The following is a 12,910-nucleotide window of genomic DNA, read 5'->3' on the forward strand; positions in this document are numbered from 1 at the left end:
AGGAATCTATTTCCTGTCTCTGCGGATGTGCCTATTCTGGACATTTCTACCAGTGGAGTTACATGTCGTATCTGGCTTCTCTCACTCAGCGTCATGTATTTGAGGCTCATCCACATATAACTGCCTCACTATGTTTTGGGGGGTTTTTTTGAGTCAGGGTCTCACTCTATTGTCCAAGCTGGAGTGCAGTGGCACAATCACGCCTCACCGCAGCCTCCACCTGGAGAGTTCATGCAATCCTTCCACTTCAGCCTCCCAAGTAGCTGGAATTACAGTTCTGCACCACTATGCCCAGCTAATTTCTTGATTTATTGTAGAGACAAGGTCTTGCCAAGTTGCCCAGGCTGGTCTCGAACCCCTGGGTTCATGCAATCCTCTCACCTCCGCTTCCCAAAGTGCTGGGACTACAGGTGTGAGCCACTGCGCCCTAATAAATTTCTGTGGAGACCAGGTCTCACTATGTTGCCCAGGCTGGTCTTGAGTTCCTGGGCTCAAGCGATCCTCTTGCCTTAGCCTCCCAAGTTGCTCAGTTGATTTTCAACAAAGCTGTCACTGTCCCACACTAGAAAGAAAGTCCTCATCATAGATATTTCAGAAACAACTGGGCAACCATATGAACAAAATTGAACTTCAACCACACACCACATACAAACAAGTGGGCCATAGACCATGCCACCATTTGAATGTTAGCCCCCTCTAAAACACAAGTTGAAACTTAACCCTCAGTGTGGCTTCACTGAGAAGTGCGGCCTTTAGGAGGTGATCGGGTTAGGGGGATTCTGTCGTCAGGAATGAATCCATTCACCAATGAATGGGTTAATGGGTTATCATGAAGTGAGTCTGGTGGCTTTATAGGAAGTGGAGTTATAGGACTATGTGACATCCTGTGCCCACTTGGGACTTTGCAAATGTCCCACCACAGAGTTCCCACCAGCAACAAGGCCCCCACCAGGTGCACCTCTCGGCCTTGTACCTCCCATCCTCCAGAACTGAAGAAATAAGTTCCTTTTCTTTATAAATTACCCAGTTTCAGGTATTCTGTTAAAAGCAACAGAAAACAGATTGAGGAGACCCAAAACAAAAACTAAAGTCAGTAGATCCTTTGGGGGTTCCTAAGAGTGTTAGGTTTTCACACTCATGTGAAGTGTGCCTCCCTCAAACCTTCTTATGACAACAGCATGTGATCCATCTGATGTGAAAAAAATATACATATGTTCAGAAGAGACCAGGCGTGATGCCTCACACCTATAATCTCAGCATTTTGGGAGGTTGAGGCAGGAGGATCACTTGAGTCCAAAAGTTTGAGACCAGCCAGACAATATATCAAGATCTTGTCTCTACAAAAAAATTTTAAAAGTAGCCAGATATGGTGGCACGCATCCCAGCTACCTGAGAGGCTGAGAGAGAAGATTCACCTGAGCCCAGCAGGTCGAGGCTGCAGTGAGTCGTGGTCATGCCACTGCACTCCAGCCTGGGTAACAGAGTAAGACTCTGACTCAAAAAAAAAAAAAGATATTCAGAAGAAAATTGACAACATCTTTGCTTTACAAACCTGGATTCAGAAGATATTGCCTCCGTAAGAAACACAAGGGGCCAGGTGTGGTAGCTCATGCCTGTAATCCCAGCATTTTAGGCCAAGGTGGGAGTATCACTTGAGCCCAGAAGTTTGAGATCAGCCTAGGCAACACAGCAAAACCCAGTCTCTAATTATAAAAAAAAGAAAAAAATTTCCATTAATTGGGCTTCAGAGGAATTTAAATGTCTGTTCTTTGTTGTTTTTGTTTTTTGAGTTAGAGTCTCACTCTGTCGCCCAGGCAGGAGTGCAGTGGCATACTCATAGCTACCACAGCCTCGACCTGTAGAGCTCAGGCAATCCTTCCGCCTTAGCCTTCCTGTAGTTGGGACGTACGTACAACCACGCCTAATTTTTTTTTTTAATTTATTGTAGGGACAAGATCTCATCAAGTTTCCCAGGCTGGTCTCAAACCTCTGGGCTCAGGTAACGCTCTCACCTTGGCCTCCCAAAGTGCTGGGATGACAGGCATGAGCCACCGCACCTGGCCTAAATGGCTGTTCTTTGAATGACATGGTAAGAAAGCGAAAGGTCAGCCACAGAATAAGAAAAGTATTCCCAATGCACAGACAAAGGGCTGTCCCAGAATATACAGAAAGTGGGCACAAAACAAGGCTGCTGTGGTTACCCAGAGGACAGATGCCACTCCAGCATGCGATCAGCCTTTGAGAACGATGGGGGTGGTGACTTTCACCCAGCTGGCCACCAAACAGCCCAGCCTCCCGGCCGGTGCCTGAAAACTGAGTGTTCCCAAGTTGATGAGACTAAGAAAAGAGGGGGCCGTCCTGTCTGGGAGCATCCACAGTCTTCCCAGGGGCTCCAGCACATCTTCTCCTGAGGCTTGAATGCTGAAGAGGCAGCACAGACTCCAGCCACACCCAGTCTTGTGTCCGTAGAGCCACACAGGTGGCCCAGAGACCCAGGGTCTGGAAGCAGGCAGGGTACAGAATCGCACAGGCTACATTGCAGTGGCACCATCATAGCTCACTACAGCCTAGACCTCCTGAGCCCAAGTGATCCTCCCACCTCGGCCTCCCAAGTAGGTGGGACTACAAGCAGCATCTTGTCTGGGCATTTTTTGCAGAGAAAGGGTCTCACTATGTTGCCCAGGCTGATCCTTAACTCCTGGGCCCAAGCGATCCCCTGCAGGGACTCTGCCTCTGTGGCACACCCACAGAGTAAAGGGGTAATCCCACTGAATCCACACAGCAGCCTCAAGTCAGGGCCCAACAGGGTCTTGGACTTACCCAACAGTTGAGGAAACAGGCAAGAGGCAAACATTAGGCAAAAGGTAGGGCCGTGCGTGAACTTTCAGAGTCCAGCTGGGTCAGGGCTCTCAACCCAGTTCTTCCTGCTCCATCACCTGGCCTCAATGTCCCCCTCTGTAAAGTGGACCCCGGCTCTAGCCTGGCTCAGCCATGTCCACGGTGCTGTGTGCCTCTGGATACACCATGGGCCATTTCTGGCCCACCCAATCAGCAGTGGAATAAAGCTCAGGAGCCGAAAGTGCAGGGTGGGAGGCTTTATTTCACTGTGGGGCAGGAAGCTCGAACGGGGGCAGCAGGCGGGGCAAGAAGGGCTGGCACTCAGGCAGGGATGAGGCAGGGGAAGGGCTGCCCCCAGGGCCTGCTGAGAGGGAGGAACTGAGGCCGGCCCGGTTGAGACCTAACCCAGGGGGACTGGGAGAAAAACTGGGTCTGCAGGAATGAGGGCCCCCTCTCTCTGGGCCAGGGCCCCACCTCACTTTCCTCCTCCAGGGCCTCAGTCCCCCTGCTCGCTGGGCTGTGCGATCCCCAATCCTTACTGCCCCAACCTGGAGGAGGGGGCTGGGACAGGGAGGGCAGTGGGCAGGGAGCCTGGGGGATTAGGGAGCGCAGGGTAGGATCCATGGTGTGCAGAGGGGGCAGCGGCCACCCAGGTGGTCAGTTCCTGGCAGCGATGACCACAGAGAGAGCCACACCCCCCAGGGCGACGGCAGTTGCCCCAAACAGCCACTTCCATGGGATGGACTGTGGACACAGAGGAGGAGAGATATGGCAGGGGGGCAGTCAGGACTAGCCTCTGGGGCCTGAGCTGCCAACGCAGCCCAAGCAGTCACTGCCTGCCCCTTCCTTTCCCATCTCCTAGCTAACTTGTACACATGCAGCAAAACCTAAACCAAATGTTCCCTTCCTCCGGAACACCTCCCCTCCTACTTGGCAAGAGCTTCCGCTTCCCACCCTGAGCCCTCCAGCAGGAGTTCCACCTTCTGTCTGGCCCAGGTCACCAGGGCTGGGGCTGCTCTATGTCCCCACATCTCCCAGCACAGCCAAGTTGCTGAGGGCATCCAAGTTCACAGAATGAACGCAGTCCCTCTGCTCAGTGTGCCCTGCCCAAAGCCCCAGACCCTCCCCCAGCAGCCCCGGCTCACCCAGGCACCCTTGCCAGGACATTTGGTGGGCAGCCGGCTGGGGTTGCCCAGCATTTTTCGGTACAAGGCGGTCTCGGTGCTCCGCTGAGCCGCATGCTTCTTCACCAGCTTCGAAAGCTCCGCATGAATGGTCTGCGGGAGGACACAAGTTGGGCTAATGGCACGCGGTGGCCATCCTAACTGTCACTGCCAGAGCTCCACCCTTCTGGGACCTGAGTAGCATGGGTGCTGGGACCACCGCGACATGGGGGTTCCATCTGCCCCTCTGGGTCTCGGCAGAGTCGGGGCTGCCAACTCCCCCCACTGGGGGAGCCAGTGGGCAGGAGAGGGCACAAGGTGGCCAGGAAAGAGAAGGTTCTGGGAGGAAGGCAAGGATGCAGGGATGGGGTCTGCTGGAGGGGTGAGCCCAGACCGCCCCTGTGGCAGTCAGAAGGGTCTTATCAAGCTGGCTGGAGCCCTTCGGGTGCCCACTGCCTGCCACTGCCCGGGTGGGGAACACCACAGAAAAAGACCTGGGCCAGACCGCAGGAGGGACTTCCCACACAGGCCAGCAAGGCAAGTCCCTGGTGCACCACTGTCCTGCTCACCTTGTTGGAAGGTTCCAGCTTCAGGGCCGCCCTCAGGATGGGGATGGCCTCACTGTACTCGCCCTGCTGAGCCAGCACCTATGTGGGGACAGGAGTGGCGTCACTCTGGACCCCTAGGCTGACTTTCCTTCAAGAGCCCAAGACCTTTAACCAAGTGAAGTGGCTCACGCCTGTAATACCAGTGCTTTAGTAGGCCAAGGAGGGAGGATCATTTGAGTCCAGGAATTAAAAACCAGCCTGGGCAACATCATCTCTACAAAAAAATTAAAAAGTTAGCCAGGTGCGGTGGTGTCTATAATCCTAGTTACTTGGGTGGCCGAGGCTCGGGATGTTGAAGTTGTGGTGAGCCGTGATCATGCCACTGCACTCCAGCCTGGGCAACACAGTGAGACACTGTCTCTAAAATTAAAAGGAAAAAAGACCCAGCCCTGCCAGGCTCCTAGCCGCAGTGACAAGTTCCAAATCCATCTCTAGCCATGGCCCCAGGGCTCAGAGGCTGCACCACGCCCAGCTCTGCCCTGTCGACCCAGGAGCTCCTCTCCTGCCTTACGTGTCACCTCGGTCTGAGCAGGAGACCCAGGCACCCACCTGGCTGCCTCCTTCCTTCAATAGCTCGCCAGCTGGAGGCCAAAAACTTTGGCCACAGGGAATGATCCAGGGCCAGGCAAGTGCCCCAAGTTAGCCAATGAGATCCACTGGAGACTGGCTGCCAAGCAAGGAGGATGGAAGGTTGGAGCTTTTGGGAGGCATTGTGGTCACCCAGGGAGAAGCCAGCAACAGGGAAGCCAGCAGCAGACAGACACAGCACTCCCACCACAACTCGAATGCCTGGATCCACCTGTGCCTGCCTGAAGCCAGCTACCCCAACTTGGCAGGTCCATGAGCCATCAATTACCTTTTTTTATTTTTTGGTTTGGTTTTTTTGAGTGGGAGTCTCACTCTGCCACCCAGGCTTGAGTTCAGTGGCATGCTCACAGCCACTGTAATCTCGATCTGCTAGATTCACGTGATCCGTCTGCCTCAACCTTCCAAGTAGCTGGAACCACAAGCGCACACCACTATGCCTGGCTAACTTTTTTTTTTATTTATTGTAGAGCCGAGGTCTTGCCAAGTTGCCCAGGCTGGTCTCAAACCCCAGGACTCAGGCAATCCTCTTGCCTCTGTCTCCCAAAGCGCTGGGATTACAGGTGTGAGCCCCCATGTCCGGTCCCCATGTTTTTTTTTTTTTTGAGTTGGAGTCTCACTTTGTCACCCAGACCAGAGTGCAGTGACACAATCATGGCTATTGCAGCCTTGACCTCCTGGGCCCAGGCCATCCTCCTGCCTTGGCCTCCCAAGTAGCTGGGACTATAAGTGGATGCCACCATGCCCAGCCAATTTGATTTTTTGTAGAGCTGGGGGTCTTGTTGTGTTGCTCAGATTGGTCTAAAACTCCTGGGTTCAAGTAATCCTCCTGCCTCGGCCTCCCAAAGTGCTAGGATTACAGGCAAGAGCCACAGAGCCCAGACTAATCCTTCCTTTTTGCTCGAACCTGCTTGAGTGGTTTTCTGTCACCTTCAGCCAGCAAGTCCACAACTTCCATGAGGTTACACAATCAGCTGCTCTCACTGCCCAAGAGAACTCAACCCCCAGGAGGATTGCAAAGGTTCTGAAACAGGAACAGCATCTTCTTCCTCCCCACGTTTCTCTGCAGTTCTGCACACATTGGTGCCTAATAAATGCTGGCTAGAAGCTGGGCATGATGGCTTACACCTGTAATCCCACCCAACACATTAGGAGGCGGAGGAGAGAGGACTGCCTAAGCTCAGGGGTTCAAGACCAGCCTGCGTAACCTGGTGAGAGCTCATCTCCATAATAAATCAAAAATAAGCCGGGTGTGGTAGCACACGCCTGTGGTTTCAGCTACTTGGAAAGCTGAGGCAGAAAGGATCACCTGAGCCCAGCAGGTCGAGGCTGCGGTGGCTGTGAGTGTGACCCCACAGGAAAAGAGAGTGAGATTCTGACTCAAAAAAAAAAAAATGCTGGCTAAAGGAAGCCCATGTTCAGGCCTCTCACAAGCATGCCAGGTGACCCAGTGTGTTTGCTAAAAGGTGCTAAGGCCCACCCCCACCCAGGGTTGCTGTCAGGATGAACAGAGATAGGGTAACAGCAATCAAGTCTGTATGGGCTACAGTACCCCTGTGTTCCGCCGGGACTTTTACTGAGCAGCTGTGTGCTCAACTCTCTGCAAGGTTGAAGATTCAACAGTGAGTGAGACAGACCATCTCCCCACCTTCCAGCAGGGAGATGAATGAGACATGTCACCCCCGTGTGTTCCTGAAGATGGTGACAGAGGAAACACGAAGATGGGGCGGGGTGACGAAAATGGCAGGGAGGAGATAGCACCAGAGCGAAGACTTGTACCAGGCCAGAGAGGAATCCACACAGGTACCTGGGGTATGCACAGTCCAGGCAGAGGGCACAGCCTATGCAAAGGCCTTGGGGTGGGAGCTGAGCCGGCCTGGACAGCAAGCAGGAAAGATGCAAGTGGCATGATGAGGTGAGAGAGGTGATGGCAGGAGGGAGACTGCCAACCAAATGGCTCAGGGCCTTGAAAGCTGTGACTAAGACACAGCTTTTAGTATGAGGAAGATGGAAGCCATGGAGGATTATATGCAAGTAGTATTCACTGGACCAGAGGTGGGAGAGCCTCAGCGCATGAACTGCTGTGACCCAAGCTTCGCCCCTGTGCCTGTTTGGGTCCCAGCTTCTCCATCTATACTCCAGAGAGCACAGCTGGCAGATGCCTATGCCTTCTTCAAATCCAGGGCTGGGGAGCAGCCTGCCCACAGACCAGCATCCTGGCCCACCTTGCCCTTGCGGAAGAGCGCCTTGATGTTGTCGGGCTGATGCTCTAGCACAAGGCTGCAGGAGCGCAGGGCCGCGCGGTAGTGGTCCAGCTTCAGCTGCGAGGCCGCCAGGTTATTCAGACACTTCACCTTCAGTTGCAGGAGTTGCTCCTCCTCCTCGAATGTCATGTCCACTGTGGGGAGTGGAGCCCAGCATGATCACCCGCAGGCCCTCACACCGCCTCTCTGCAGATGGCTGCCTTCCATCCCAGGCACCTCAGGCCTTAGTTTCCCCATCTCTAACATAGTACCCAGGGCTACACCTTCCCCAGGGAGCTCCCAAGGGGTCTGCAAAAAGGAGCCTTAACAAATGGAGGGCCTGACCCATGAGGCATATGGACCCATGTTCAGGACACTCCACCGTCTGAGATATACCACAAGCTTGGTCTGTAGATTGGGGACAGCTGGGTATCTAAGTATGTTCTGGAACATTCTAGAATATTCTGTGTCTGAGGAGAGGTTTCTGGCACTAAGAATAGACCTCTCTGTGGGGGAGGGGGCAGGGACCCGCCCGGTGGTCACCTTTGGCGCTGGAGGTGATGGCCTTGATGGCGAGGTCGTAGGAGTTGGCGGCCAGCACAAAGTCCGCACGCTGGTAGTGGGCATTGCCACACTCCCGCTTCCGGTTGGCCAGGGCCACGCGCTCCTGCCCCGTGAGTGTCTCCAGGTCGGGTCCATCCACGGCCATCTTCAGAGTCACCTCCAGGCACAGGGCTGCATGCGGGGGGATGTAGGGGCTCCTGCTGGGGATGGGGTGGGCGAGGGGCAGTCAGACTGGGAGACCCCCAGGTTTGGCCCAGGGCAGGCGGACGGGGAGAGCTGAGGGGGACCCCGTGGGTGGCGCTCACCTGCCCTGGGGGCCGTAGCAGTATTTGGAGTCAGCAGTAACCATGGCCGTCTCCCCCACATCCATGAGCGGGACGCTGAGATCCAGGGCCTGGGCGTGGGGATAGCCGGTGGTCAGAGGGCCCAGGCAGGCGCAGCGCCCACCCTGCCCCTGCCTGCCTCAGCCCCCACCTGGATCACATCACAGTCGCCCAGGGTGAACACCAGCTCCAGCTCATCCTGCACCCGCGTGCCGTTCTCCAGCGATGTCTGCAGGTGCACGGTGACCACCTGGCCTTTGGCCGGGTGGCTGGAGCCAGGTGGCCCAGGGACCAGCGTCTTCTTCCTCAATAGCCCATTCCCTGCCAGAAGTCAGGGACACACATCTATCAGCAGAGGGCTCAGAGGGCACCCACTGCCCCAGCCCCAGCCCCACCCCCACCCCCAGCTCTGCCCACTCGCCATCTCAAACCGGGACACAGACTAAACTTCCAACAGTCACTCTGCCACCAACTGGGCACCCAGACACTGGGCAGGACCGGACCAATTTCAGGGGGATGACGCTGGCACTGGGTCTCCACTCAGTAAGCAAGAAAACTGAGGCTGGCCAGGCACAGCAACACAGGCCTGTGGTCTCAGTTACTTGAGAGGCTGAGGCAGGGGGAAAGCAAGTTCAAGCCCAGCCTGGGAAAATTATCATGACCCCACCCCCAAGAAAAAAGGAAAACCAAGGCTCAGAGATGGCAAAGGGCACTTAGGCTCAAACTCTAGCCCTGGGATACTTTGGCCTCAGTTTACCCAGTTACGCCCTGGGTGGATCACGGGCCTCCTGGCAGTGCCCAGTGAGCGTCTGTCTGCTGGTTTAGGTTACTCACAACGCCGTTATGTCTTTATCACAGCACTGTCACACTGAATTTAAAAGTCAGACAAGGCTGGGTGCGGTGACTCATGCCTGTAATCCCAGCACTTTGGGAGGCTGAGGCAGGAGGATTGCTTAAGGTCAGAAGTTCAAGACCAGCCTAGGCAATATAGTGAGACCATTTCTCTAAGGAAAACAAAAGTCAGGCGTAGTGGCTCAGCTTGTAGTCCCAGCACTTTGGGAGGCCGAGGTGAGAGGACTACCTGAGCCTGGGGGTTCAAGAATAGCCTGGGCAACTTGGCAAGACCTAGTCTCTACAATAAATCAAAAAATTAGCCAGGCACGGTGGCGCGCACCTGTGATTCCAGCTACTGGAAGGCTGAGGTGGAAGGATTGCCTGAGCCCAGCAGGTCAAGGCTGCAGTGGCCCTGAGTGTGCCACTGCACTCCAGCCTGGGCAACAGAGTGAGACACTGACTCAAAAAACAAACAAAAAAAAGCTACACAGATCTAATAACAAAAGTATCCCTGAGGCGCCCACAATTCCCCAAAGAAAACCACTGACTCCTCTTTCCACCCTTCAGCTGGTGTATTCTCCCACTCCCCCCACCAATCACAGGAATGGACAAACAGCTGCAGCCAACACCAAACATGCCGGCCCGAGGCTCAGCACCCTTGCAAACACACCCAGGAAGCATGACAGTGACAATATCCACTGCCACTAACACCCATGTGACAGCAGGAAATGGAGGCACAGGGAGGGCAGGTGATCTGGCCCAGGACACACAGCCCTGCTCTCCCTCAGGGTGCTCCCAAGGGTCCATGAGACTGAGTCTTGGCAAAGCAGGGGCTAACCCTGTGGGACGTGTGGGCCTGCCACAGTCTTTAGTCACTCATGTGCCCTCATTTACCTGTGCTGAGGATTTCACAAACACTAGCCTAGGGGCTGGGGCGGTGATGCGTCTATCCACGTTCTGGAATATTCTAGAATATTCCAAAAGCTGGGCTCGGTGGCTCAGCCTGTAATCCCGCGCTTTGGGAGGCCGAGGTGAGTGGATTGCCTGAGCCTGCGGGTTCGAGACCCACCTGGGCAACTTGGTGAGACCTCATCTCTACAATAAAAAAAAAAAAAAAAAAAAAATCAGCCAGGCATGGTAGCACATGCCTGTAATTCCGGCTACTCAGAAGGCTGCGGCGGAAGGATCGCCGGAGCCCAGCGGGTCAAGGCTGTGGTGGCCAGGAGGGGCCACTGCCCTCCAGTCTGGGCGACAGAGTGAGACTCCAACTCAAAAAAAAAAGAAGATGTAGAATATTCCATCTGCTGCTCCCCACCCTATGCATGCCCCTTAACCAGTCTGGGAACCACCAAGCAAGGGTATCCCAATGAACCCTAAATCTCGGGGCTCCTGGACACTAATGGTGGATGTGCTGGGAGGGTCACCACCAGACGCCATATCTTGCCTGGTGGCCTCGAGCTAAATCAATCCTCTCTCAAAGACTTTGTCCTTAACTGAAAAAAAAGAAGCCTCAATTCAGAACTCAGAAAACGGCCAGCACAGATATCCATACAGTGGCAGCCTCACGTGTAGAGGGGAAGTGGGGCAGTTCTCACTGTGAGTACCAGCAAAAGAAAACAGCTTCCCAAGCTCTCCTGTAGCCAGGGAGGCTGTGTGACCTCGGCAAGTGCCCTTACCTCTCTGAGCCTCAGTTTCCCCATCTGTTAAATGGGCATATAGTAGGAATCACATCACGAGGTTGTAGTAAGGATAAAGTAAGTTGATGCAGGCCAGATGTGTTGGCTCACACCTGTAATCCCAACACTTGGGGAGGCTGAGGCAGGAGAACTGGCTTGAGTCCAGGAATCTGAGATCAGCCTGTACAACATAGTGAGCCCTCGTCTGTACAAAAAATTAGCCAGCTGTGGTGGCGTGTGCCTGTAGTCCCAGCTACAGGGAGACTGAGGCAGACAGATCGCCTGAGCCCAGGAGTTCAAGGCTGTGGTGAGCCATGATCATGGGTGCACTCCAGACTGGGTGACACAGTAAGATCTAACTCAAAAAAATGAGTGTAAATGCACAGACTTGGCACAGAATCAGCATTCAGTATTACCTGGTGTTATTTTTAGGAGTACTAAGATTTTCTTCAGTAGTGGCAGTGATGTTACTAGCATCTGTTTTATCAGTGTATTGTTTGACACTAGATAGTGGTGGTAACGTCTGACTGCTGGTTGTGAGGGCATAGCGTTATCCAGTATACCTTGTCTCAGTACTACAATAGCAGCAACACATCTTCCCCAGAACACTAATATTTTCCTTGTTTTCAGAGTTGCCTGATGGGGTACACAAGGAGCCACCTATGTGAGTTCTTCTCATTTCTTTCCTGCAGGACTTCTCTGAGCATTTACAAAGCTAATGAATGCTATGAACCAGCCAGAGGGCCGAACAAAAGAGGAAGTTCCTCAGATCTACCTGACCCGAGACATATTTTTTTCCTTAGAGACAGGGGTCTTGCTCTGTCACCAAGGCTGGAGTGCACCCAGGACACATTTTTCAAAGGACAAACGTATGTCAGACAAAAGCTGAGAAAAGATGCATTGGGGGGTTGGGAGCCGCAGGCACCCCGGCATGCTGGCTGTGTGGCTCTGGGCAGGTGACTCAGCCTCTCTGGGCCACTGTTGGCAGCTCTGGGAAACAGGGACACAGCACACTGCGGTGCGTGTATGTGAGTCAATGAACAAGGTTCACAAACATGAAGTTGGCAATCACCATGGCTAGCATGTGGCCCTCCCAACCCTCCCAGCGAAGAGGGGACTAGGGAAGAGGCTCCAGGGCCAAGGTCCCTCCTGACCCTGAGCTGCCTGAGCCCAGGGCACCAATGTGACCCACCCTCACTCCTTACCCAGAATGTCCAGCCACTCTTCTGGGGCCGGGGCAGGAGCAGGCTCTGGCTCCATGGCAGCCAGGAACTCTCGCGCCAGGGCCCCAGGCTGCTCGGCCTCCTCCAGCGGGGGCTGCCCCATGTCTTCCAGCGGTGGCAGTTCACTTAGGTCCTCTTCCTCCTCCTCCTCCTCCTCCTCCTCACCCTCCGCATCTTCAACTCCATCCAGCACCTCGAAGTCCTCAAGGGGTGGGACACCAGCAGGCGGCGGGGCGGGCTCGGAGGGCTCGGCACAGGATGCCATGCTGTTGGGGGACAGAAATCAGTCCTGGTGTTGGGGGATGAATGGCATAAGAAACCCACCCAGCACCCCAAATCTGCTTGACACCAGTCCTGCATGCTGATGATCACTTGCTGTACGACTCAAGGGCTCCAGGCCTCTGCTTCCTCATCTATGCTGTGGATATAACAGCAATCCCAGCTCATTGAGAGGAACTAATCCACACATCAAGCCCTGGGCATCAGACACAGGTAGGGTTGGCTATTATCAGAGCTAATTACTATTTACTATTTAATGTTCCTAAACATCTCAGGAAGTAGGAAACATCCCCCCAACATTCCGCAGAAAAGGAAACTGAGACCAGAGAGACAAAGCCATTTGCCCAAGGTCATGGAGCAAGCCAATAGCAAAGGCAGGATTTAAACCTAGGGCTCCAGACCCTGGGGCTTTACCTGATTAAATGCCAAGAGTGCTGGGATTCGGGGGGGATGACAGCCCCTAAGGCCTTGGGGGAGCCATTTTTAGAGCCTCTGGGCCACTTGGGGAATTGACTCTTTTTTTTCTTTTGAGTTGGAGTCTCACTCTGTCGCCCAGACTGGAGTGCAGTGGCCG

At 54.3% G+C, this 12,910-nt stretch overlaps 1 protein-coding gene across 3 annotated transcripts in view; it reads right to left on the minus strand.

Moving 5' to 3' along the window:
- Positions 1-3,080: 3,080 nt before the first annotated feature.
- FKBP8 (FK506 binding protein 8) overlaps positions 3,081-12,910 on the minus strand; it is a 10,587-nt gene continuing 757 nt past the window's right edge. The window contains exons 2-9 of one of the 3 annotated variants that reach the window (XM_008050472.2): positions 12,040-12,346; positions 8,476-8,645; positions 8,307-8,395; positions 7,981-8,198; positions 7,420-7,592; positions 4,571-4,648; positions 3,984-4,115; positions 3,081-3,582 (exon numbers count right to left, since the gene is read on the minus strand). In XM_008050472.2, the coding sequence (XP_008048663.1) occupies positions 3,496-3,582; positions 3,984-4,115; positions 4,571-4,648; positions 7,420-7,592; positions 7,981-8,198; positions 8,307-8,395; positions 8,476-8,645; positions 12,040-12,322 (1,230 nt within the window). In that variant the 5' untranslated portion in view covers positions 12,323-12,346 and the 3' untranslated portion in view covers positions 3,081-3,495. Of the gene's footprint in view, positions 3,583-3,983; positions 4,116-4,570; positions 4,649-7,419; positions 7,593-7,980; positions 8,202-8,306; positions 8,396-8,475; positions 8,652-12,039; positions 12,349-12,910 lie in introns of those variants that run through there. The other 2 variants (XM_008050471.2, XM_021708775.1) reach the window with 2 other exon arrangements.

Source organism: Carlito syrichta, unplaced genomic scaffold (genome assembly GCF_000164805.1).
Source record: "Carlito syrichta isolate Samal-C Ts95f unplaced genomic scaffold, Tarsius_syrichta-2.0.1 Scaffold147223, whole genome shotgun sequence".
NCBI lineage: Eukaryota > Metazoa > Chordata > Mammalia > Primates > Tarsiidae > Carlito > Carlito syrichta.